The sequence below is a fragment of the Pomacea canaliculata genome, linkage group LG8 (assembly GCF_003073045.1).
Source record: "Pomacea canaliculata isolate SZHN2017 linkage group LG8, ASM307304v1, whole genome shotgun sequence".
NCBI lineage: Eukaryota > Metazoa > Mollusca > Gastropoda > Architaenioglossa > Ampullariidae > Pomacea > Pomacea canaliculata.
Window position 1 is genome coordinate 1,335,515 of NC_037597.1, and position 27,788 is coordinate 1,363,302.

General features: G+C 38.8%; 2 protein-coding genes and 1 long non-coding RNA gene across 9 annotated transcripts; 1 reads left to right on the forward strand and 2 right to left on the reverse strand.

Moving 5' to 3' along the window:
* Window positions 1-869: 869 nt before the first annotated feature.
* Window positions 870-18,175, reverse strand: LOC112569825 (multiple coagulation factor deficiency protein 2-like). Of its 5 annotated transcripts, none has more exons than XM_025247839.1 (4): window positions 18,074-18,175; window positions 15,800-16,055; window positions 15,085-15,245; window positions 870-2,107 (listed from the first exon to the last, which is right to left on the reverse strand). In XM_025247839.1, exons 2-4 carry the CDS (start codon window positions 16,027-16,029, stop codon window positions 1,938-1,940), a joined length of 561 nt encoding a protein of 186 aa, XP_025103624.1. In that variant the 5' UTR covers window positions 16,030-16,055; window positions 18,074-18,175; the 3' UTR covers window positions 870-1,937. The 5 variants fall into 5 exon arrangements, with proteins under 5 accessions (XP_025103624.1, XP_025103620.1, XP_025103622.1 ...); XM_025247835.1 differs by lacking the exon at window positions 870-2,107 and adding an exon at window positions 2,988-8,851; XM_025247837.1 differs by lacking the exon at window positions 870-2,107 and adding an exon at window positions 2,988-8,851 and having other exon boundaries at window positions 18,134-18,155.
* LOC112569821 (TATA box-binding protein-associated factor RNA polymerase I subunit A-like) lies at window positions 11,206-26,238 on the forward strand. 3 transcript variants are annotated; one of them, XM_025247821.1, is made up of 12 exons: window positions 11,206-11,311; window positions 18,809-18,938; window positions 19,664-19,827; window positions 20,222-20,286; window positions 20,654-20,762; window positions 21,335-21,503; window positions 22,203-22,333; window positions 22,750-22,917; window positions 23,142-23,202; window positions 24,527-24,641; window positions 24,978-25,147; window positions 25,883-26,238. In XM_025247821.1, the coding sequence occupies exons 3-12, from the start codon at window positions 19,681-19,683 to the stop codon at window positions 26,122-26,124; spliced, it is 1,377 nt and encodes a 458-aa protein (XP_025103606.1). In that variant the 5' UTR covers window positions 11,206-11,311; window positions 18,809-18,938; window positions 19,664-19,680; the 3' UTR covers window positions 26,125-26,238. The 3 variants fall into 3 exon arrangements, with proteins under 3 accessions (XP_025103606.1, XP_025103604.1, XP_025103605.1); XM_025247819.1 differs by lacking the exon at window positions 11,206-11,311 and adding an exon at window positions 12,763-12,978; XM_025247820.1 differs by lacking the exon at window positions 11,206-11,311 and adding an exon at window positions 18,162-18,319.
* LOC112569827 lies at window positions 23,285-27,788 on the reverse strand. Its single transcript, XR_003100535.1, has 3 exons — window positions 27,672-27,788; window positions 24,556-24,685; window positions 23,285-24,277 (listed from the first exon to the last, which is right to left on the reverse strand). It is a non-coding gene; the product is annotated as an uncharacterized LOC112569827 (long non-coding RNA).

The following is a 27,788-nucleotide window of genomic DNA, read 5'->3' on the forward strand; positions in this document are numbered from 1 at the left end:
GCCTCAACGAAAGTGAGGGCAGGGAGGGAAAGGATACCATCATCTTTTTCTTTGCTTTTGAGACTTTGCCCCTGGCTTTGAGGTGTTAAATGGTTATTTAGACTTTAACCTTTCTGACCTGTGAAGACCGATCCAAGCTCAATAGCTGTGATGTCGATGTAAACACTAGATGAAAAATAGTGGAGTGAGGGCCCTTGCCTAATTCATCCATTGAAACATTTTTAGAAACGCGTCCTTCATCTCTCGCCGTCCAGTTCTTGTGTTTTTTCTTTGCGTCAGATTTGGCATTTGCCGAGAGTATTATGGGAATGTCAAAAGTAAAAATAATAGTAATTTTTAGTAGGTCTTGGTTTTGTCAACTCGCCCAACCGATTGTTAGTAGACCGTGAGTGCACTTGGTGGATGGGAAATTCATTATCACCATGATGATGATGATGATGGTGATGATGATGATGATGATGATGGTGATAGTGTCTTAAAGGACACCCACTGAAGACAATTCCACACGTGCTTGAGACTAAAGGCTCCTTGCTACGAAGCCTAATGCACCGTTTGTACACTTTAATTACAAAATGTTATATTCCCACGCTGGTACCTTTGAACAACACCGCTGATGGAAATGCTGGACAAACTGCAAAGCTTCCTAAGATTGTGTGTGTGTGTAAATTATCTCAGAAGCTGACCTTTGACCTCTATTTTCCTCTTTAGCGATGATGGTGACTCGCTGACAGCATCATTGTCCTCCAGATTGATTCTAAAAAGCTTGAATGCTCGATTTCTCTCGTGTTTCCAGTGAACTACTTTGACACTGAACACGTGCTCATAAAAACACTATCTTTCACGGCCATGAAAACAATAACACAAGCTCGCACTGACAGGCAGTCACACCTTTAATACTTTCACATAAACAAAACAGTTCGGCCTTGTATTGTACCTAGGATAGAGCCATGCAGATCAGTCATTCCTATTTGTAAATAATAATAAAAGTAATGGCTTGCAAACATGCTTGGATGGTTTGTTTTACGCCGTGTCAGCAACTAATTCTATGATTATTGTATAAGCATGCAAGACCACTCAAATGCACACAAACAGTGTCTGGTCACTGTCTTGAAGGTAGTGAATCGTACAACAACCCATGTTTCGAATCCCGCTACGTGGCTACTTTGTAAATACTACAGCTACTACGCACAGCATGTGTCAAACTCATGAATTACAATATCAAATGAGAAAAGACGAGTTTATATTCATAATGCCGATTTAAGTTCAGCAAAAGACTGTTCTCTAACAGCAATTATTATTAATAAATTGCACCTTGGAATTGAGCATAGGAAGTGACGTATGTTTACACCTGTTCTTTACTGCATGGGTGGACAGACGTGGGACTACAAGTACAGGATATAACAAAAACAACAACCAAAAAAAAACAAACATGCAAAATAAAACTGCTGATGTGTCAAATGCAAAGATTGTTTATGGTTGAAGATGTCTCGTCATCGCCTTGCATTACAGCCAGGACAACATGACTGTCTAGTGTACGCCTTATACACCATCTAAGTAAGACGATAAGCATGGTCAAGAAAAGTAAGGTTCGAAAGACCTTTTCCTAGCACAGCCACTACCCTGTTTGCAACACTGCAAAGAAAAACGCCATTAGAACACGTGTTTCCAGATAATCTCATCAAAATAATTACTCACATTTCCTGACAAAAGGTGAAATGTCAATAAAAATGCCCTGCAATATTGTGACATCACACACATATAATCTAGAACAATTATAAATATATATATCTTACTATAAAAAATAAATAACAAACAAAAAATTAATTATGGCTATTAGCTCAAATTGTTCGGTTTCAGCCTCCAACAGCATGTCGAGAAGGATGACAGCTGATTGGTCCACGAGAAGCACGTGATAAGAGAAGGCTGGTGACTGATGCCTAGAGGTTGTCAGGGTGATACGGTTCGGTATCATGGCCACGCCTCTTCTGAGCCTTCATGAACTCGCCGACCTCCACGTAGCCGTCACCGTCCAAGTCATCTTCCTCAAGAACCGTCTCAACCAGCTCTGCTAGGTCCTCTTCGCTCATCACTTCTTCTTCGTCGTCGTCTGAAATGATAACACGTCTTCTGAGGCCATGCGATCCTGGCGGGCATACGGCAAACAGAGGACAGAACGATTTCTATGGGGACTAAAGGCCGCCCTAGATTGGGCAAATAAACTAAGCGCCCACATATACAGGCTAAATAAGCACGGTCACCCCTGTTAATATATGCTCGTTCATCACTGGTAACATACCGAGTAAATAAGCACGTTCACCACTGGCAATATTCCGGCTAAATAACTTGGTTCATCACTGACAACACACTGGGTCAGTAAGTTTGTTTGTCACTGACAACACACTGGGTCAATAAGTTTGTTTGTCACTGACAACACACTGGGTCAATAAGTTTGTTTGTCACTGACAACACACTGGGTCAATAAGTTTGTTTGTCACTGACAACACACTGGGTCAATAAGTTTGTTTGTCACTGACAACACACTGGGTCAATAAGTTTGTTTGTCACTGACAACACACTGGGTCAATAAGTTTGTTTGTCACTGACAACACACTTGGGTCAATAAGTTTGTTTGTCACTGACAACACACTGGGTCAATAAGTTTGTTTGTCACTGACAACACACTGGGTCAATAAGTTTGTTTGTCACTGACAACACACTGGATCAATAAGTTTGTCACTGACAACACACTGGGTCAGTAAGTTTGTTTGTCACTGACAACACACTGGGTCAATAAGCAGGTTTACCACTGGCAATATACCGGCCCGAACTTCACACAACGTTTGACTTCAGAGATTCTAGTAAGGGTTCTGCTTCAACACGTTTACAAGGCAGTTTGTGCAAAGTTATGCAGAAAACACACACACGCGCACACACACACGCACGCGCGCGCACACACAGAGGTACAAAAGAGAACTCAGCAACCTATCTTTTGTCCTGAACAAAACAATCGGAATGTTTATTTTCAATTCTCAACCCCAGATACCCATACAATGATTCCCTAGCAAAACCAGACAACACATAACAGGTAAATAAAGTAAAATTCTGATTGTAACCAAGCAATAAACCTTGTACAACCAACAGGGATCACTAACAATCAACCAGTTTCAAGCCTACTGAGCTAGTTCACAACTTTATGCAAAAGCACTTGCTGTCAAGACAGGAATGGTCAACAAAAGGTAAGCAATGATTCGAAGTACAAGCTTTGCTGTTTGTCTGTTGTTGTTGTTGTCGTCACCTTACCTCGACCACTAACAAGTAGAACTTACAAGACGAGTGAATAGGAAGACGATTTTTGTCATTCAAAAGGAAAGAAGGAAAAGGGGCGTCAGGAAGGGAAGCAACGACCGAGAAAGCGCTTTTTTTGGCGGGGGTGGGTGGGAAATAAGGGTGGAGGGAGGCTGTCATCGGTTACAATGCTCAACCGATAAACTTCGCCATAAACTCTTAGCGCAGCAACAGAAGATCTTCACATGACCGAGACAATCACCTTAAAAATATTTGACTTTTATTTAACAGAATACGTTCTGCATATACTATTGGCACCATTTTCACTGCCATTGTACACAAACATGTTTGATGATTCTAAGACTAAGTAGAATCCAAACTGAAATAGAACTTTCTCTATACTCACTGTGAGTCATGTCGTACATACAATACACTGTCATCTCCGAGGAGAAAACGACAACAATGAGAAATAATTTGAATGAAACTAGATCAGATAGAAAGTGTAAAAATGCCAACAGCTCCGTGGATTTGGTAAGTAATTGGGACGTAAAGAAAATTCACAAAATAAAGATGTAAGACAAATGGAAACGTTAAACAGATACTGAAAGGGACACGAATACCTGTCTATAGTGCCACATCCGTACCCGGATCCGGACTTCAACGTCCCCAATCTCTGTTTAGCTATCTCAAACACTTAAACATGACAACAGCACCATTTGTTTGAGGAACACTTCCCTGTAAGCGTTGTAAGTTATTTTGACTAATGTACTAAAACTAGATAAAGACATATCATGAAGCAACAAGCAACAGTGCATCACGTTCTGCCAGCGGACAAAGGACAGAAGGATAAAGTTTGTGCCTGATGTCAGCAGCAAGGGCTCGAGCATACAACGGGTGCCTCGTACCGGAGATGAAATCTGGATCCACGACACAACACTGTGACAAGCGACTCATGGCAGTGCCACAGGACAGTTCTCTCAACTGGAGCAAGAGACAAGTTGAACAGAATGAACGCCTTTATCCCATTTCCCATTCTCGCAAACCCTGACGGCATAGACCATAGGTCAAATCCTCCCACCCACACCCCCGTCATAAATAAAGGGGAGGGGTATGCCAAACGGATTTCCTGTATCAAGGTAAGACACGGACAGCAGGAAGGATTTTCGAATATGAACTTTTTGAACTCCAGCCCAAATAGATTGCTATAAACTGTTATCCTCGTGCGTTACGTCACTACTGTCCTCGCACCACGAACATTGCAATCACTTGGACCACATGAATATTGCCCACACTATGACACCATTACAATGTCATCTGCTTATAGCAAGAGATGATTGCACTGCTTACAGCACGTCACAGCTGTCCAGCAAGTACTGAATAATATTTGAGTACGTCACAACTGTTGAATTAAGAGACTTTATTTTTGAGGGCTATATCGAGATCATTAAACGTCCTGGTAGGAAATTCAAAAGATTTTCTAATATGAACTTTTTAGATTAAAAAACAAACAGAAAGTTCCTTAACGCTTACATTCACAGGTCTTTTGAATGCCTTACGGTCAAATGATTTCTGATAATAGATTTCGTTAACTTCCGCTTGCTATGGTCCTAGTTATGGGACATTGTTTTTTCAAGAGATATGAAAGATTTTTTTTGTAATGCTTGTTTGCTATTTTTCACTGCCTCACTTTCTCGTATACATTGTGTATTTAACCACGATGTCGACAACTTTATAAAAAAAACATTTTGTAAGCGTAGGATGCAGTTTTTTCCCCACCCCCTAGTCCTACTGCGTGTATGAGGAGGAGACCAAGCGCAGTGAACTCTCAGCTAACGTCTACATCCTGGGAGTCTTGTGAGTGAAGTGCGCATGCGCGTCTCGCAGTGTGCTTCACCAACTTCATTTCTGATGGACTGCCGACTCCAGTCACGTGAACCAAACACAAGATCATCCACTTCCGTTTTCGTTTAGACAAAGTAGACAAAGTCTGGTGTACAGACATTTTTCTTTCAATTCTTTGTTTTCTGTTCACGAGATGTGTAATCCTAAAGTTCGATGTATAACTGCGCATTCACACTCTATAAATGGATGTTTCTGCGGTCTTACACATTTACCTACATGAGACCTGACCAGGTAGTAAGACAGCGACAGGCTTGTCAGTTTTCCACTCTCACCATTCGTGGTCCCCGTCTAGTGCTGGCACTTACATTGATAAAATTATAGTGAGTTCCTCAGAGTGGTCACCACAGATACGCTGAATAACTTTTCCGTCACCAAGATGGCTCCCCTGTGTCACTCCCCTAACCCAAACATTTACAAATTCAACATCACATATACGACCACGTATTCATACCATTTAAATTCCATATTAGAAATAACAGAAACACACGTCAAGTAACACTAAGAAATAAAATCAAAACCCGAAATAAGCACCCGCTATCTTACGTGTTAACAGAATGTCTATAACATGTGTATACTATTACACCAAGAATAAAAACAGAAGGCTAAAAAATGTAGAGTGTACAGGGGCAGGTAAGTTCTAAAGGATTAAAAAGCACTACTTCAGTAAATACAAACACATACACTTTTTCTTAAAAGGGACTTTAGACTTCAGCTACGACAAAGAGACTGTGACACAGTTTTGAATTCGCGTGTTTAACCGCACTGGTTGTAATATAAATGAGCACCAACCTATCCTCATACGTTCTTTCAATACAAATGTGGATGTCTCGAAGTTGACTCAAATACTGTTAGTGATGTACTTTTAACAGTGAATTTACAGACGACTCGGCTACTTGCAACTTTTATATTTATATATATATTTTTTTTATTTATTCGTTCAGTTTTTAGGAGGCCATCTGGCCCACATCAACATCAAAAATAGTAACAATCATCCCTATACCTCATGCAATGCACATGTCATACAGGTCTTACGTGTGTAATGTACATTTTCTAGATAACGATATGTGAGTACAGCTCACACTCGAGGTTACACGCGTTTTTGAGTGCTCTCGATGAAACCTTGAGAAAACCTATTAAGTTTAGTTTATCTATATCATCTGGACCAAAAGTGTAAACTGAATTGTGTGTTATATATCCTGTGGAAATGCCGTTGGAAATTACAACTTTCCGTGTGAGTTGTGGCCTTTTTTTATGGCGATTTGCTTACTTCATGTGGCGAAGGGCGAAAACTGCTGCAATCATACTTGGCAAGGTGAGAGCAAGGAAAACACAGTGTGTATTGCTAGCTGTTATCATTTCAAGTCTTCTCATGTGTGCTGGAGATGTGGAACTAAATCCTGGACCTCTTAACGGCGAGATTATTCATGCTTCTCATACAACGGACCACATAACGAGTAATGGTGGCTCTACTGACACCTCGATACCGGACATACCTGTCTCGCAACACCTGGTTGCAAGTGCAAGTGCTAACGAACACCACACCCAGACCGGACTTGTGTCAGAACAAACCAACTATCCAAAGCATATCGTCCACTCTTGCCGCTCTATCTACTTCTCTTTCCCGCATGGAGCAGTCTCAGACCACTTTTGTTGGCACCATACACACTCAGCTGCGTGGTATTGAGGATTCAGTTACTCAACAGATTTCGCAACAAATTCAGACTTCCTACCAATCCTTGATACAAAACATTTCCAGGCTTCAACAAGGTATTGATTCAGTCAAAGAAAAGGTACTTGGAAATGAGAGACGAATCAACAAATTAGCAGAGGAAAATGAACTATTAAAAGAAAAAATGGATGAAATCATAACGGAAATGGACAAGCTCGAGGCTGTGTCCAGGCGAAAAAATATTAGGCTGTTCGGCATACAAGAAAGTACTAGTGAGAACTATACAGAGTGCAGCTCAAAAGTGATTAGTCTCCTGAACGAACTGTGTGATGTAAAATTATGGTGTGCCGAGGACATTGAGCGGGCCCATCGACTTGGGTTTAAGAGGACTGGTGACAACCGCCCCCGACCCATGATTGTACAATTTTATCGATGGTCCGATAAAATGGTGCTACTACTAAGCTACTTGCAACTGTTCTTCAGTGTGTACATGTACACTTATTAATGGACTCAATGTTGTAAGATAACCTGCAAGCGTTACAGGTCTACGACTACTACCTAATACTTCAGTTATCGTCTGCCAGTTTTCATCAGTGGGCGGTCGGAAAAAGGGACTAAACAATACCATCAATATATATATATCAAATGGTCATACTCGCTCATCATTTACCAAACAAACACCGAGATACACTGCCTAACTACACTGTCATTCGTGAATGTGAAAAAGATAGAGAGACTATTTGTGAACCTGTGGTGCGGGGTGAGGAGGGAAGGGGGTGTGCCGAACCTATGACATTTTCCCTTTCTTTATAGAGTGTTGGGGTGGGGGTCATTTTGGAGCTGCTAGACTTGCAGACAACGATATCTGCATTTGTGATCATGTCCCTGAGCACAGTACAGCGCTTCATCTAATTTCTGTAGTCTGTGCATATAAGGAAACAATGATGACAGCAGTGGGATAGAATACTGGGCTCTGACCCTGTAGATTACCTGTTTGCAGAAAAAGCACCGTTGACTCTTCCTAACTGCTACGACAATAATATCCGTTATAGAATATCTTTTTTTCAACCAAACACGAGTATCATATTTCAAGCACAAGAAAAAGACTTGCAGAAAGACTTCACATTTTGATTTTCTATGTGGTACAGCAGCATAAGGAATGTCACCTGTCAGAGGATACGGAAAGGTCAACATGACCAGTGAGCCGATACTGTGCATCAGTTGCATCAAACGACTGGACAAGAAGCCGCTGATTTTACTGCGACCTCGTGAGGACCCTATTTCGACACAAATTAAGAATGAAAGTTTTTTTTAAAAGTCCCAGTGAATGGCCATGAAGATTACTGGTTTAGTGACGCTAGAAAGGCAGACCCCTTAACTGGTCCGACAAAGCGACCCACCAATGTCAACATCTATTACCACCCTTTCCAAGTAAATTTTAAAGAAACATCTGACAAATATACATAACAATAAAAAAATGGTAGCATTGACTTCGGATAACTTTGAATTCATCCAAAAGACTTCAAGTTTAACGCAATGATCAATAAAAAATAATTCAGAATGTCAGTATATGTCACCCCCACCGTATTCTGCAGCGCAGTGTCGTGCGGCCCAGGCACTGTAAAATAGAAAATAAATAAACAAACAAACAAATAAATGAATCGCACGGCTTTTCCAAAAGGTACTAGTAAAGCCAGACAAGCACTGCTCTCTAGAGGTGGCCCTCCCTCCCCCAACTCCCACTCTACGGCTAGTGATGTTGCTGCTGTTGTTGCTGGTGTTGTCGCTGTTCCTGCTGGTACTGGCTTCGTTGTTGCTCCTGCTTCCGCTTGAACTCGAAGTACTCAACATAGCCATCGCCATTTTCGTCGTTATCGGTGATGACAGTGTCAACGATGTTGGCGATCTCTTCGTCACTGAACACCTTGTGGTGGGGCTGCTCTTGCTGTTGGCCCTGATGGTCGTCCCCAGGGGAGCCGGTCGCTGGCTGCTCTTCTGCAAAGGGTAGGAAGCGAGTGAGGAGGAGGGTACCCAGCCGAGACAGGCATAGCAGTATGACAAAAAGCCAGGTCTCATATGCAGCGTACTCAAGAGCACAACAGGTAAAGCATCTCTATATGATGCCCACCGCTGAGTGTAAAAAAACAAAACAAACAAAACAAAAAAAGCTAAATTAAAATAAAAACAAGTCCCGAATATCGAATACTTTAAGCATGCAGCATGCATTCTACAGACAGGCACAGGTTGCACCGGCGAATCATTTTAAAGAAGAAGCTGAGATGTTATCGACTAAAAAACCTTGTTATACAGGTGAACCCTCCACCACCATAAGCACACATGGCTGACAGACAAAGACAAAGAGGACACAACGCCATTGGTGCCATCAGACCGCAGAAGAAAAGGGAGAAGAAAACGTTATAATAAAAACACTGGCAGGATGCATAAAATTCAAAGTGCGCAGCCTGTTCAAGCAAAGCAGAAATAACAATAAAGCAAGCTCAATAAAATTGTTAATGCAAAGAAATAAATTAATCATGAAGAAACTAGCCTAACAGCAAAAAGACACACCAAAAATTTACACCAAAAGCGTGCGTGCACGCACACACATAACGAAAATAAAATAAAATAGCATAAAATAACGAACCTTCCCCTCACCCCAAAATCAGCATGGTACAGAAAGTGCAGCTGTGTCGTCTGTCACAAGCTGTTAACGTTTTGGAGCAAAACAAGTTGGCACTTCCCTACCCATCGCCATAAAACTGGTTCACTCTCTATCGTCCCTCCACAGCGGTTACCAAACTTTGACAGTAACACACATGGGTGGTGGTGCCGGACACTATCAAAAGAATGTCTCTGCCTTACGTGATGTGCACTCTTCCTTCTCCTCAGCACACCAAGGGGCGGGGTCATGCAAGTCTCACAAGAAATCTATCATGTTTTTAACAGGACAAGACGTGGGCACTTCTGCCACGCGGTCGCTGCCAAGAAAATAACTACATCACATAGCGCGCCGACAACAGATACAGCGACAGCTGAAAGATGAGTACATTTGTCATCACGACATACAAAACAGAGTTACACATCAATACATTTGTTATCAGGCACACACATCATCATCATCATCACTGCAAAACAACTTAGTGTTCTGGTAATCCAAAACAAGAAAAACATATAACAAACTGCGCAGAGGCAGTGAAGTCTCACACCAGTGATGAATGTCCGACTTTTGGCGATACGGAGGGAGGAGAAACAGATACTGTATAAGATAGGATTTTATTTATCCAGAGGTCAATTCTGGGATATACACCAAGTCAAGAGCGGCCAAGATAAACCTTTGACAAGAACTAGTTGCAGGCAGCATATTTTGATCCAGTTCTGCCGGCTACATGTTAGGAAATGTGTAGTATGTTCTCGTCTGTCACGTTACTGGCTTTCACTAGTTCTGCGCAGTCTCACGCGCTCTCCGGTTTCATTGTTAATTTTTCTCAGCCATTTATCCTAGATGTAAAAAAGTACTTACAGAACATTTAGTTTTCAATTTATTCTTCATGAGCTGACTCGGTATTCTTCTTTCTGGCACGAAGAAGCCAGTAAAGTGATTTGTGCTCCGATCGCCTAGGTGTAATTTTAGATCTGCAGCACTGTCGTCTGCCACTTTGTCCAGTTCTCTTCCGGAAGTGAAACAGACAACTGCGCATGCGAAGTAAGATCGATGCGGAGTGCTCGCAAGCTGAGAATCAACGACTGAAGTAAGGAACAACTTGTTTATCTCTATCGTCACAAACTGTCCCAACTATTTCTGTTACTAGTCATACAGCAACTCGAATTCACACAGCGACGCTTATCTAGCAAGTTTTATTCATTAAAAATACACAGTTCAGCTCTTTCTAAAGTTAGGTCTGTAACATTTTACAGACTTCACCGTCTCGCGAGAAGTTCGTTGTCGTACTTAACACTATTACAACAAGCACATTAAAAAACAAAAACAAAAAAACAACAACAACAAATGTGATTGGCAATCGAACAACTGTCTCTCCACAAACCCAGCATCCTCTTCCCTCAAGTCCCAACCCGGACAGGCCAGATCATCAGCCCTTATGCTGCGCCTGTTTGTATTCAAAGTATTCAACGTAGCCATCGTCGTCTTTATCGTACGATTTGAGGACGATGTCCACCAAAGAACTTATTTCTTCGTCGCTGATTGCCTTCCGGAGAGGTGGCGGCGGAGGGGTGGTGGGGACAGCCTGGGGGTCATCCACAGCAGGCCGATGCTCGGAGTCTCCGGCAGGGGACGCGTTGTCCTGATGGGGCTGGGCTTGCTCGTGCTCTGTAACGGACCAACAACTAAGCCACTAAGCTTCATTGGAGCTGGGTCATGAACACGCCTGCAACCACCTTTAGTTGCCATGGATACAGAAGGAAGTCTGTGCTACCGAAGACAGTTTCCAATAAACGGTAACGTTAGCATTTAACTATCGACGGAATATGAACGCATGTCAACAAACTTTCTGTTCAATATACGCCTTTCCAAAATAGAGCTAACACACAGATACAGGAGACACAGGCATGGCAGTACCCAATGAAAAGGTCTCCGCATTCCAGCAGATATGAAGGTAAGGAAAACATTCTCAGGAGGCAAGAAAATGGATGAGGGTCAGGATGGAGGGATCAGGGAATGATAAGGTAGTGACAGCCACAACGAAGGTTAGGAAAGGATGAAGAGTTCTCATCCAGCAAATTTAAAGGCAAAGAGGGCTCGTCGTCGGACGGTCTTATCGTTATCGGGTCACCTAAAATATTATTACCGTATTTTTGCATACATTTATTGTTACGTATCATTGCACTAAAATAATATTCAGCAAAACAGAAATTACAATTAAGAGATCAGATCCATTTCCGCACATTTGTCAGTTTTCTTTTAAATTTTGGAAGCATCATATATCCGAAAGCATTTTACATATTTTAAAATTACATTCAAACATCTTTAATCCTGCACTACTACACTACTCTATTATTATTCGCTGATGGAAAGAATGATGAAATCTGTGCTCGTGTTCTAGCCCGGAACAACCCAGTCAGTTACGACTGTTGTGGTAACAATGATTTCATCAAGGGGACACGACAAAGACAAGCCCCACCCCCTCCCCCACATCAAGATTAGGGTGGTCAAGAGAAGACAACCACGGACACCCTCAGCCTCCACCGACAGAGAAAAGGAAAACGCCATCACCCAAATGTTGTAAAACAAACCCGGTTAGCATCCCGGCACCTTCCGAATCCCCCCGGAAGTGACGCCTGAGGTCCGGTTACGCAGGAATCTTGGCTTCCGTCCCTGGGCTGTTGTAAGGGCCCACACAGCGGGCGGATGTTGCGTCGACAGGTCGCAGTGCATGCCGGACCATGCCAAACGTGGTTTTCCGGCACATTTAGCATGCTCAGCCAGACATCACATTTCCATTACGCTGTCCTCTCGTGTGACGTCGGCAACAGTCGCGTGATCCACCCGATAATGCAATCGTTTCGCGCGCCGCCTCACGGCAATGGCACGCAACTGCACTCTGGCGGTGCTCGACTTCCACTGGCAGCACTTAGGTTATGGGCAGAATTAAGCAAAAGAGCTCCTGACTGCCAGAACAAAGACACTGATACAAAATGCGTTTTCTGGAAGTGTAGCGGAGCAAGAGTGTCAGCATGCTGAGGTGTTCATGCACGGCGGACTAGTGTTCGTACCGTTTGGCCTTGCTTTATGAACCTGTTTGTTAAGCGTTTCAGAAGTGAGTAGAATTTAGGGATCTACAAGAAAATTTGATGGTATATAAGTAGTATGGTTTGCTGTCAGCTATGTATTATTTGGCCCCATAGCCTAGAGGTAACCAAGCAAAGGGTCATCCATCGCAAGCTCGCCCGAGCTGACACTGGTCACTTCCCACCCGCCTCCGCCTCCAATCTGGCCCACCCACAGAACTGGGCTCTTGACAAACTTGACAGGGATTAAAGGAGGCGAAAGACGTTGGTCTTCACTTCCCATATCCATGCTCTTGACGTGGTGTACCATCTACACTCTACAGTTTGCTGGCACTGCAAGACCTGGTTCTAGTCTGAAGTGGGAAGACAGCATCAAGGTAAAAAGCGGATCACAATTAGCTGTCACGCAACAGACACTTGGCTGTAAGAACATACTGCTGCTGGAAGCGTGTACCAGATCTAGTGCCCCCACCCTTCGCATATCTGTCCTTTCTCATTACCGGCTAATGCTTCTTATGCCATTTACCGACCTCTGATTCTACGCTTTTTATATTTTGAAGATCACATCGGCCGGTCTTATTCTTTGGTCTCCTGACTTTTAGAATTAACTGTCAATGCAGCAATAATACAAAATATTTGCATATATACATATCGCCAGACGCATACACAAAAATGTACTTAAAGGCATTTAACAATACCAGCTGCATTCAAAACGGAATGATAAGCAGATACACGTCAATACCTCTATTATACTCCATAACTTTCTAAATCCCACATCAACATCTCACATTTCACTCTACTTCCCATACCACCACCACCACCCCCGTCCCCTACTGCGCATGCGCACATCCACCTCTCCTCCTCCACTTGAGCAGCAGATTATGTTAATCTCGCTGTCCGTCACTCACGGCGGGTCGACCAGTGAGGATGCGCCACGTTCACTCTAAATGCTGCTCCCGGCCACAAGACCTGAGAGCTGGGCGGGCAATCACAGCGAGCTAGCGACACCCCGAGTATGCTAGATGCACTTCACACACACCCTCTCATGCCAGGACACTGTTGTCACGGACACTAGAGATGGCAGCGTTGAGACAGCACATTCCTCCATTGAGTATTCTAGGCCTACACATTTAAAGCAGATAAAATGTCTGCTTGCATATTTGTGTGTATACACTACATTATAAACAAATTTTATCCAATGAACACAACATGGCTACAGATTTGCCTCATTATGGCACATAACTGCATACATTACACTATACAGACATTTCATCTGATGAAAGAAAATATTTTCACCATGTGAATTCTACTCACTGTCATACAGCAGAATAGTTTTAGAATGGAAGAGAGAGCAGTTTCAACAAGTCATAAATGATTGACATCTATATATATCTAGAGAGAGAAATAATACATTCTTATGCTGCCCAAAAGAAATGCTTTGGTAAAATAGTGCTTGTTCAGGCAGTCCTATAATAATACTTAATTACACTAATTTAACTACTAAATGCACAGTAAAATACACCATGACCAACAGGATAATGTGTAAGCACATCAGCATGCATTTGATAGGTAGGTATGAAACCCATTAAGCAGCTGCATAGAAGGCAAGGCAGAAACCATATAAAATATATAATATATATTATACACACACACACACAGATGTATGACAATAGTATGAAAGTTTACTGATATAAAAATATAATTACATTTTCAAACTTTGTATAGGACTAGCAGCCTGTAACCTGACTTTGTCTTTTATAAACATTTCGCACTTTCATTCAAGTCTACAATTAACCATGCTCTTATATTCTTGTTCTTTAGAACACAAATGCTTTGTGTTCTGATGTGGTCTGCATGTAAAGAGTGTGTCTACAGTAAAATGTTTCAAAGTTTTGCATCAACAAAACCCCAGACAATTCCAGAACTGCAGTAACTGCTGCACGAACCACAGTGTTTAAGAGATATTCCACACCAGACTACATTTCCATAAAATAGAAATAGAATAGCAAAATCTTGCAACCCAGTGACTTTCTCTCAACTCCAGTTAATTCAAGCATTATGCTTTTAAATTTTCATAGGATAAACACCACTACAAAATCCATGCTATTCACATCTTACTTAAAAAAACTTAGTTTTGTACTATTTGAAATATATTATTAAATAAAATGTATGTTATACATAGGAGCTTCAATATCAAAAACAAACATGCCATCCAAACTGACTGAGCCAAGATGTTGAAAAATAGTTTTTTCTTCATCAGTAGTAAGAATAATATTAAATTTTTTGTAAACAGACAAAATTTACATAAAAATTACATGCAACAAAATTGTTACCGGCATCTTCTAACATCAAAAGATTACTCAAATGCTGCTTGAATGATTCACAATTTTCAATAGCCTATTTTCTGTCCTTTGTGTATAAAAATTAGGTCCATATATAAGATAGATATTTTTGGTGAAAAAAAAATTAAAAAGCTCTCTTACCATCATGGAAGTGAGTTAAAGCCTTGCCAATCTCAACACCATCCAGCTTGTTGTTGTTGTCATAATCATGCATTTTGAAATAGTGGAACTCCAACTCTTCCTCTGTCATCTGTTCTTTTGGCTTAGTCTTGATGACATTTTGCAAATGATCTAGGATATGGCTAAAACACACACACACACACAAACACATCATGAATCATAATTATATAACTGATTGTGTTTCGGAGGTAAGGACAGGATGGAACCATGGACCCCTGCTGACTGTTTTCTGACTCTCACTTCCCAGTTATGCCTTTATCATATAACTTCAGGGGTTCCTTGCAGATATACATATAAAACATATAATATTTATAACAACAGTCCACACAATGCTAGTCCTTTTTCACACCCTTCCCCCCTTTTCCACTCATTGCTACTTCCTTTTGTAACTGTTACTTGGATTCTCATTGTGTGTTTTATATGTCTTTTCTTTGTCATCAGTATTGTTGTTTAGCCTTTTGTTATTCATATGTTTGTTCTTCTGTCCCTTTTATGTTGCCCATGTCTCGTTCTTATTTTTAAGCTCTAAAGTACAGTACGTGCTGTATACATTTTGCATTATAAATGCTTATATTTTCAGTATATGCAATTACTACTATTACTACAGACCATGACTTAAAGTTACATTTCTGGTTTCAACAAATAATCTACATAATTTCTGGTCTTGAAGACTCACTCAGCATTGTGTATTTCTGACTGAAATTTGAAGTTCTTTCCCCTTTCATGTGCATGGCCTTCTGCAACATCTGGTTGCTGGTGAAACTGCTGTTGATGTGGCTGTTGCTGCTGTCCTCCTTGCATACCAGGAGGGGGACCACCCCCTTGTCTAGGGGGCACTCCTGGAGGTCCATGAGAGTTGACAGATACAGCCAGAAGCAGTGTCAGAGCACAAGCAGCAGTTAACATTGTGTCACTTGGGAAAATACAAGCCCCTGCACAAACACAAACATTATTAATAATTTCAAAGATTTCTTCTCTTCTCTTTGTCATATTCTGTTTAATAGGGTATTGGGGTAGAGTTCTCAGGCAAGGTAAGGGAAGGCTGAAGAAAAGGTACTGGTTCTGTCTTCCATTATGCTAGAGTGCTTAACATTTTACTGCCACAATGGCCTCTATGATATGGGAGCTTTATATTTCTGTTATAAATAAAACTAATTGAGGTGACAGGCATGTTTTTTGTGGTGCCAGGTAATACCTTTGCAAATCCGCATCATTTGTCCAATCCTCACTGAATTCTAAAGGAATATTCCTTTTGTTTATTAAAGGTCAAACTATAGCTGCTGTTCGTTGCTCAAAATTTTTTTCTATTTTATCCATTCTGCTGAAAGCTGTGAATCAAAGAGGGGGGTGGGGGAAGTCAGCTGTGTTGTAGCTCTACTGTGCAGGACAAACTAATTATGAGATGCTACTGATGACACTAAGAAAGGGAAAGAAAGAGGGACAGAGCAAGCAATTCATCTGTAACTGTTATCTCCCCTTTTACTATGAGTGGCCTGCTTTTCTGCTTGCTGTCTCACCTCTCCCTGACCCCTCCCCCACAAAGTTGCTTGACTGTTCATCAGTCAGAAGACCCAATAGGCACTCAGACAAATTATCTTATTGTTTATCTCCCCTTAACTTGATATATGTCCCCTCCTTCCTCTTCCGCTGCACAAAATGAGGTCAACCTCAAAAAGTTAGGAAAGAATATCCAAGGTGCAAAATTCCATGCCTTTTGCTATTTTGCGACAGCATATCAATTATTTAAGCTTCATGAAGTGGCTGACTAAATGTTGGTAATAAAATTATGGTTGAAAGCTTATTCTAAACAAATTTCCTGGATGATGCTGTGTACCGTGGCTAATAGGAAAAAGAAAAAAGAAGCAAATCATCATTTTATGGGAAATCTGGAAAATGCAAGGAGACATTTTATCTACAAATATTTAAATCTTAGTATCTCTGTTTACTAACTCTTATTCTTCACTGTAAACATTTTCTCCATTTTGTGTGTGTGTGTGTGTGTTTTATTGTAGAATTTCTGAGGTTTGGTTTTTTTATATTTTCTGCTAATTTATAATTTGATAACATTTTGTTCCTGAGGATTTCACTTATTTTAGGGTGATATCTGAGTCAGAAGTAGGAATGTTTTCTTATACAAAATAATATCAGAAGCAAAACAGCTTACATGACTCTTGATACTGTTCTGCTCTCTTCTAGATGTATCAGTGTTTGAATATTCCATATATTTTAAACATAGTCTGTCTCTTTATTACAATGGCCACAATCAATACCATGTAACTGATAAATTAACTTCACAGATTATTGTTATGTCCTTTCCACATCCACTTATTTAGTTCTCCTAATCTGGATAAAAAGATATTATCTTGTTAAGTTTTATTTATCATCAGATTCTTAAACTGATACTGGCACTTTCTGAATAACTTTAGTAGATTTTTATAACTGATGTGTGAAGCAGATGACCTGGATAAATTAAAAAAAAAAAAAAAAAGGTTAACGTAGACTTCTAGGGTAAGAAAACTAATTTGAAAATTATATGACTGAAATCAAAAGTTGGTTAAAATGAGGTTAAATACAGCAAAAGTGGACAATGACTGAAAATCAACAACGACGAGAGCTAATAGAGTTGGCTTTGATTTCTTTATTCCTAATCTTTCTAATTGAGAACAATTTTTGTGAAGCGGGGTAGTATTATAATGGGCATACATTATATGACACGGTCATTATGATATTAATAATATGATATTAACAATATTGACTGTGCTATGTTAAAAGTTGCTATACCAGCATGAGAGTGTATGCGAAGAGATCGATCACCATATGTCAGAATTAAAAAACGCTAAAAATGACTGACCTTGTCGATGTTAAATTAAATCAAACACATAACAAAGTTTTATAACCGATCAGCCAAATTACTAAACTGCGAGGACGAAGAAAAAAAGCAAGATACAACCTGTGCAAATAAAAATTACGTAGTGCTGAGGTGTCTCTAGCAGACTGCACGCTGCCTTACCGGAAGACGCTCTTGCGCCGATGAAGTCAGAAAAGTAACAAACTTCCCAAACTTCCTACTTTAAAGAGCGCCACGCAGCGCTGTTACCACGGACTTGTATTACAAGTCCATGCTGTTACGATATCGAAGACCAAAAGCACAGAAAAAAAAAAAGATACGAAAATGGAGCATAGCTTCAACATCCTGGTTGAGTATACCTAGTTAAGTTTCAGAGACGGCGCTAGGGGGATGCGGTGGGGCCTCGTGCAAATACAATTGCGGGCAGCCTATTATCAAGCGAACATCGTTGTAATATAAGAGATTATATTACTTTTTAATATTATAATTCCGTGACACTGAAAGAAGAAATAATGACCAAAAATTAATTTCAGAGACCATATTCTCTTTGAGCATATTTTAACATTTGATTCACAACAACATTTTATAACTGTGTAATAATTTGAGGATGTTCTTTTGATGGGGGATCTGTAATTCATTGCTTCTATCCCTTTTGTACATTGTTTACATGTCCAGCATTCAAGTTGAGTTTTAAAGCATTTTTCAGCCTTAAAAGTCTTATGCTGGGGGATCTTACCTTTATTTCTCATTTCCAACCTGATCTCCAAGAGTTAGTGTGCCAATTATTTTCATCTTGGAAAAGGTTGTTCCTAACAAAGTACTTACTTTTTATTTCAGAAAGACTTGTTTTCAGTATTGCGACCACACTGCACAAGTAGAAAACAAGAATGTCGAGAAGATTGCAAAGAAAGAGGACAAAAGTTTGAATCCTGGCTGAATGAACTGTCAGAGCCTCTGTTAGAGAAAGGTAAGGGTTTAATATTGTTTGCAAGTGTTCAAGTGCATTACTGTAATATAATAATTATGTAACAGTTACATATTTTCATCAAAACATTGACATCATTCCATTCTTTATAATCAAATCTATGTCATGAAATATAATTAATTAGCATTAGTTTTTTTTCAGGCTTTATTGCATTATTTTAGCAGCTTTAAATTGGGTGAAATTGTTTGCCAAAGAATATTGTAGGTTGTTTCTCATGCTTAACAGTCAGACTCACTGACTGCCAAGTGCTTTTGATTTGGGGCTTTAATTAGTGCTATTAATGGAGTCTTTAAACAAAATGCATTTTTGCATTTGGTTTCATCTGAAGTGAAACAGTTTCACAAGGAAAGACACATATATTACTAATATTAATTCTAACAATAAAGAAATATTATAAATAATAAAATGAATATGAATTACAGTAAATAGTGCATGTATTTATTCTGAAACAAAAACCAGCATTGCTTGCCTGAGATGCTACTCACCTACTCACAATTGTAAACAACAGTGTGGGAATGGTTGTTAAGGAAATGGGAAAGGTTTATGTAGCATAAAAGTATGGAGGAGGGTTTATAAAGCCTTCATATAGTGTATAAATACATAAATAAATATACCATTTCTATTTTGTGGATTTTGGTTATCGCAATAAACGAGGGATCACTGTAAATATAGATAAACTTGTTTGTCACTTTTATTGATATTTTCAGGATCCCCATGGAGAGAAATGCGAAATGAAAGTCCTGTGCATCTTGTACCATGCCTTGTCCGGCTGTTACGAGAATGTTTGCTGACTCATAGTTGGAGCAAAGTCTTGCAGATTTTAGATTGTCTTGCTTACATTCCAAAGGGTGTGGACTGGATTGTTTGGAAGGTAAATGTTTTCTGTCACAAAGTGCATATAAAGTGCTTGTTTTTACAAAATGTCAAAAGAAATATTTCATAAAGCATTTAATGAAATGCATGTTTACTGTGATTAAGTTTACAAAATAGCATGACTAAAAAATCTTATTGAATGTTACAGTCAATGTAATCATAAACACACAGGATATAAGGTTGCAATTTATAAATTTATTAAAATTATATGTATTTATGTAGAAAATATTCCACATATTTCTGTTAGAGGTTCCAGCAATTAATATTATTAGTCTGTAAGCAATTTTGTTTCACAGCACAGCAAACTGAAGTGTTCAAATTACTTCAGCAGCTAATCTGTTTCGACTGCTGCTCATTTTGTACCTCTGCCCATTATTATTGTAATGTTACAGGCAAGTCTTGCCACAATGTACACTGAACCAGATACCAATAACGAGTTAATTGAACAGTTTTTCAGGTATGTGAAACAGTAACTTGCTGGTAGTCAAGCTAGTTTGAAAAACAGACTATGAAAAGAGAGTACATATTTTGTCCATATTAATTTTCCAGTTTGATCATATGAGATTTAAAAACTATTAACAAAGCAAAAAGCATAATTAATATATTGTGCTCAGAAATACATATATAATTGATGGTTTTGCATCTGGTTGCCATCATTCTAAGTATCATATAAGAAGCTATAGGTGTGGACACTTCGCATTGTGAATCAGAAGGGTATAATATTATGAAAGAAAATGTCATGTGCTCATTTTACTGAATAAATCAGGAAAATGTGAGGTGATGCATCACAAATCATAGCATTTTATTCATTCAATTATTGGCAGGCAGCTTTACCTTCTGACAGAAGTGGACATGCTAGAGACTGTCTTAGAATACATAAAGTTCCTCATTACCCATGGCATGATTGATGAGGCAGGAGATGTCATCAAATACGTAAGTGAAAATGGACGGTTAAGTGTATTCTGTTCCTATCAAAAACTTTTAGCCTCACACAGAAAAAACTCATGCTAAAGCTACAGCATACAGCAGTCATTCTGTGCTCACCTGCATAAGTGTGTTGGTTACTCTAAAAAAAATTGTAGCTTTAACATTAATTTATTAAAGGGAAAAAACATCATTGGTGATATCCCAGCAGAATGTCCCAAAGAACAAATACACTGTTTAAAGCCTTGCTTCTCTTATGCTTTGGTATTTAAATTTGCTGCTTTACAAAGATAACCATGACATTCACATCAGGGAATTTTTTTTATTGTTGCTGTTTTTTTGTTGTTGCTTTTTTTACTTTCAGTTATGACAGAGTCGCAATAATGTCAAATCAATTTTTCTGTTCTATTACTGACGTATACAATAAGACAATGCTGTGTTTATGGATTGTGAAATATTAAGACAGACAGCATGACAGAGGTGGACAGAAAGTGGGAGTTAAATACATTTTTTAAAATGTATTGTGGAATTGTGTTGCTACAGGCTACAACTACTCAGATCATGGGTATGGTTCTTTTCAGGGGAACAGCAAGGATAAAGAGAGAAGACGCAGGATTCAAACTGATTTAACTACAAATCAGAAGAATCTTCTAACTGCCTATCATGGCCTACTTTACTATATAGAGTGGCATGGTGCTGTTAACAAAGCAGACAATCATAATTTTTCCCAGCTGTCTCGGTCCTGTTATGGTGGGCTAAAATTCCTTGAATCTCGATAATAGAGAAAGTTAATGTATTTAAAAAATGCATTAAAACAGTTTGCTTTAGTTGCAATATTATATTTTTCAGTTGTAGTTGGTAAACCTAAACAATCTTCATATTCTTAGTGATTTAAAAAAAATTTTAAGGTTGTTTAATAATGATAACATTATTGGTGTATAAACCGATATTAGAGGTGTGGTTGGATTTAATGTAGAATACAGCATAGCACAGTATTTTACTTCATTTACAATACATGCAGGCAGACAAAACCAGACTATTACTGTTGGCACAGCAAAAATTACAGTAGAACTTCTTCACTCCAGAAAGTGATTTTTTTTTTAACCTTCACTTGAAGAAAATATGCCCAAAGGGTCCTAAATGGATAATGATAGCCTGCCATAAGCTGAAAGGCTAAGTTTACAAAATGTTTGTAGAAAAAAAAAAGTTCTTTGGTGAATTTGAGATTATGACTATGCTGCTTCTCATTTACACTCAAAACAAAAAAAAAATCTGAATAGCAATAGATAAATGTTTACATGGAATCTGGTTTTTCCACTTTTCTCTTTTCATGTATATTAAGAAAAAAGAGTAGTGAGTTATTACATGGGTTAGTTTTGTATTTATTTGACTGTTCGCTGTTATAATTATCTATGATTTAAATTGATTTTCATCAATTTCTGTTTCTAGATATGATGCAACACCAGGAAGAGTCAACCAGTGTAACTGCACATCTGGCAAGAAACTATGCTCTGGCTTCTTTCGAAACCTTATCTAAAAAGAAAGGAGTGTGGGACATATTTTTATCTAAGGCTGTGGAGGTATAAATATTGTTTTAGACACTTCATAAAGGTTGTACAAGCTCATACAAGCCAGCATCAAAAGGTTTAGCATACTGTCTGTAGTAAATACAGGGAGGCCAGAGAACAATTTTGTTTATGACACTTCATTGAGAGTTGTTGGTATATTTTGCTGTTAATCTGTTTATTTTGCTTATAAACATAAATTTATTCTTTTTGATTCATCTTTATCAATTTTTGATAAAGATTTTAATTAAAATCCTTATACTGATGGTTTTAAAATTTAACAGATGATAATGTGCATATTGTCTCGTAATGCTTTATTTTACAATAGTTTAGTGTGTAGTAAAAATGAACTGGCCTATTTGGATTTAAACAGATTAATCTTCATAAATATTTTTAAATTATTATGATGCTGTGTAAAATACTTTTTTCAGATTTATGAGTATTACCAGGACTTCGAGGGTGCAAAATGTCTATTGGAAAACTACCGCAAGAATAATCCAAACAACCCTAACTCTCATCGCTTTTTGTTTGAGTTACTGCAAAGGAATGCTTTTTGTTTTGAAGATGATGTGATAGAGGAAAAGTTAAGCTGCTTACAGGTACAACTGACATTTCTTATTATGGAGAGATGATGTCATCAGTAATAATGGAGTTCTATTTTGAACAAATCATGTGAAAAAGCATATATGATTATTGGAATTGTTGTTTTTATTCTGTGCTTAACTGGATAAAATCACCAAAAGTTGGGTTAAAATGAGAGGCTTGCTTAAAGCATTAAAGAATATGATGTGCAGTTACTAATATGTTTGTGTTTGAACTACAGAGTATTGCCAACCTGGATCCTGCTAACCCACTTGTGTTGCAACTCTGTGATGAGTTACAAGGTAGGAAGCAAAGAATTGCCACTTAACCTTGGGCAACGTCTGGGCTGGTTTGCATGTGAGTTCATGAAAATAAGTCCCATATCTAAAGTTGCTAAGTTTGGTCTGAATATTCAGACTTGCTTTTAAGACTCATTTTCACAAGTAATTATTGGAATTTACACCAGAAAAGTTGGGCTTCACTTTAAGTTGACTTAAAACCTCATGTATAAACCAGCCCAGGAGATTGGGATCAGAATCTTGAAAAAGAAATGCTAAAGAAAAATCACCTTACCCCCTTTAAAAAAAAAATTCAGAACAGAATTGTCTAGAAATAAATAAAATGAATGTTGCCATATAGTGTCCATAGTTGAATATTAGACACATTTAGTGGACAATCAAGCTTATTTTTATTAGTTTCCCCACCAAAAATGCAGATCCATCCCTGGTTAAAATGCTGGGGGTTTTCAGACACACACCCCAAAAAAACCAAACTATTGGGGTTTTTATTGTCCATTTTTATTGAAATGTACATTTTGTGATCTTAATCATTAATACAATGAAATTAATTGCTAATGCTTTATCTTTGTACATGTTAAACTGACCTTTGATAACAAGTAGGAAGCAAACCATGCCGGTATTAAACTTCATTAGCTATAGTACTGCCACCATGCACAGCTTGAGCTCTCCTTTGTGGTTTAAACCCTTTGTCCATGATGGGAGACACTGTGTGTATATGAATATTTTGAATGTTTTGCACATTCTGAGAAAACTCTAGTAATAATAGAAGGCTGTGGTATGGAAGAAGTGCTTGGTGAAGCAAACATTTCATTAAACAAGTTTACATTGAGATTCATCTGTCATTATTTCTTAGAATTCAGAATAAAAAATTTTACAATTTGCCCTTTCTGTAATCTTAATGGCAGTCTGGTAGCAAAATAGTGTTAACACCATTTTGCAATGCATTGAGGACTGGCTGTTCTGGGTTCAGGTCTTGTTTCAAGCATGATGTTCTTTTTTCTTGTTGCTATCATTATACAGGGCTTGCTGCTTTGCCATAGCATTAAACATCAATTTTCCCCTTTCTTTCCCTTGAAAACTGCAAATAAAGAAAATGCCAATTGATGTGCTATTGAAAGAGTCAAGAAGGAGAACAGCCAACCCTAAAGTTTTTGATTTAGTCAGAAATGGACATTCCTAAATATAAAGTCAGGAATCGAAATTTCTGTGTGTTTGCAAAGGCATAAAATAAGAATCTTGCATTGATGTGAATTATGCATTTTATTCATTATTTCATTCATTAACTCCCATTAGAGCTATAATACCATGTATGATCTTCTCTCTTCAGAATCAAAAGATGTTCGTGTAGTTGACTACCTTTTTGATCTGTTGGACTATGAGGTCTGGCGAGAGAAGCTGGAAGGCTGGAAGCTGTTAGCTCAGTCTTTGCTCATCTGCTCCATGTGTGTAGCTGATATTTTGAGCTTCATTGAAAGTAGATAATGAGCTGAAAACAATGTTGTCAGAAGTTTTTGGTTGTCTGGTAACATTTTACCCAGAAAACAAATCTTTTCTCAAAATCTGTGCATGTACTTACTTGCGTGTGTGTCTGTATGATTCCCTGTTGGAGATGTAATACAAAATAAAACTTATGAAATAAACAAACAGATATTTTATTATGTAGATTTCTATGTTTTTTTGCATGAATAGGTATGTTTTTGTGCTTTTTAGCTGCAGCTACATAAATATTTATAGATAGTACTTATGAAGGCATAAAACATGCTGTTGGTGGTTTGCAGGGAAGACTGCAAGAAACAGAAAGCTGTGAAGAGTCATCTTTCAAGGTGCTGGTCAACAAGGAAAGACTGGTGGCCCTCATACCATTTTACTTTTAAGACTACTTCATCTGCCGCTCAGTCTGACCTACTGGCTTCCAAAATTTTGATTGCCTCAGTTTTATTAGGAGAAGGTATTTTACACAATTTTACAGAAAATAATACAGCCCTAAAAAGACCAGTGATAAAATTTCTGGAGTATTGGTATCATTTTTTTTTAACTTCTTCAGGTCAAGATTGGAACACATCTGTTATTGCCAAATTTTTATTTGGCTCAAACATGTACAATTAAAAAGCTTATGTGCCTAGCGGATGAGCAAAACTTTAAAGCAGCCGTATTATGTGTCTTGTGAAAGGACAGGAAAAAGAGTTGGATTCTTCAAACTGTATGCAAGTTTTCTTGCAGAGCCGATTTTTTATTTATTAATTTTTTTTAGTGTAGACACATTATATGCACATACAGATATCTCAAAATCACTTGCTAGTGGTGTGATGTGTCTGAAAACTCCAAATGTTAATATACACAGCTACCCTAGGTCAGTGGGTCATCCTTTAGAAAGTGCCAGAATATACTATCCATGGACTCTTTTAATGAGTGCTAGAAACACTATGCCTGTAATTTCTAAAAATCTTCTTTTAGGAAGTAAACTCTTACAAATGCATACAGATTGATGACCATGCATTTGTGTGTCTGTCCATGTTTACATGCAAAAAGACTTCTGGAGTTTCTTATTCTTTACTTTCTTGTAACAGATATTTGTATGCCAGTAGATAAATTTTAGTCATTTATCAAGTTTACCATAAACAATATTTCAGGTCAGTAATTGTGAAAATGTTTATTCTGAGTTTTGTTTTCTTTTTGCTGCCAGACAGTGAATTTTGCCAAAAAACCAAACACCAGTTGGACAAGGCTACACATCTAGATGTGGAGATGAAACTAATCCAGATTACCAACAGTGACTTTGTCTTGAGAAAAAACATTTCAGATAGAGACTCAAGCAGTTCAGGCAGAGACCTCAACAGCCCAGACAAAAGTCCTGATAGTTTACCTCAAAAACGACTGAGATTGACCTCAGCATCAAGTCTGCAAATATCCCAGGATTTGATGTAACATTTCTGTTCTTTGCGTTCTCGCATTTTGTTGTGATAATTTGACTAATGTAGTGACAGATGTGTAGAAACACTGACTGGATGTATTTTATAAAATACAGATGAAAGTAAAAAATGACATATCTCATTTTTCATAACCTATTTTTAAAAGGATTTCTGGGGCTAGCTGGCATTTTGTCCCTCTAGCCATAATGTTTGTTTTTCCTAGCTAGTAAAGGGTCCTGTAAACAGGTGTCACCTGCAGAAAAAGTGAGTGCCAGAGCCAAGATGCGAACACCTAATCCTTACTTCATTGGTAACAATCACTTATGCATTGTCACCGCATCACCTCACAGCGTGGTCAGTCATGCGAAACGTCTCTTCTACATATGCGCCTAAACATTTTTCTCAACAGAGTTGGCTAAGCTGCCAGTTCTTGTTATATATTGTCAAGGGAAGCAATAACCAAGATAAACCACAAGATGGAGACAACTAGGAAATCACTGTGCATTAGCACTAACTTTTTAAACACAGCACCTCTTTGTGCCTAAAATCTTTCAATGAGCCTTAAGGGCTGACTAGAGGACAACATTCAAGTCGGCAGTTCAATTCGCTACGAGAGCTGTGTTCCCAAAGTCTGAGCGAAAAACATGGTTCTGTTCGCGAGATAACGTTCTCACGTGCGGTTTGGAAAGACGGCAAGACTTCATTCCCTTCGTCACAAAAGACTGTGGATATTGCTTTACCTCTGGGACCGTATTTATGAATCGGTGGCAAAGATGTTTGCCATGGGGTAATTAAAGGGACAGCCAATGAAAGGGAAAGCATCTTGACACTGCTCAGACGAGGTTTCCATTGATTTCCTCATTCTGCCCAGAGCAATGACCTGCCCTCGCTGCATAACTCCGGCTCCTGCTGAACACAATCGTCCAGTACAGTGAAAGCCTGACGTCCAGGGGACCTGCAGCACTCAGCAAGCCTGCAGTTCATATCGTCTTATCGAGTGTGCAAAAACACAAAAACTAGGGCAAGCGTCTTGTCTTTGAAGTTGCGAAGTGGTTTACTCTCAGTTCTTGTTCTTGTTATTTGGTTCATCTTTGCGTTTTCTGTATTTGATTTTGTTCTTCGTTCTGTTGTCTATTGTTTTGTAGTTTATATGTTATCTGTTTGCTTTCCTGTCCCATTATATGCTGTCCATGTTTCGTTCTTGTTCTAAGGCGCCAAGAGCATGCTCCTTAGGAGTGTGAGTATGCACCTTACAAATTTTGCATTTATTGTTATTATAACTACAACTGCTCCAGGGTTTGGGCTCATTCTCGCTTCATAGCTTCGGCTTACTCTAGCTTGACTACACTGTACTTCTTTCTCTCCTTCACACGTTAACCAATGTGGAATATGACAAAGTCAGTTTTATCAGTTAGTCTGAAGGAGGAGACGCTGAATTAGAGTAATAAACTATTTGAAAAGCACGTGTGAAAAGTAAAGCAGTTACAGTCGCTCCGACAAATTGTCGACATTTTTTTTATGTGTCGTTCAGTTGTGAAATGCTGTTTGCGACAGTTAACTCACCACTGGGGCAGTTGAGGCTTGTTTACGAGGGACAGACAGCTGAAAACAAGTCGAACACTGACAAATAACAGTGAATACAAATCAACAACTCCTCAAAACCTTACAGACAGGCTAAAC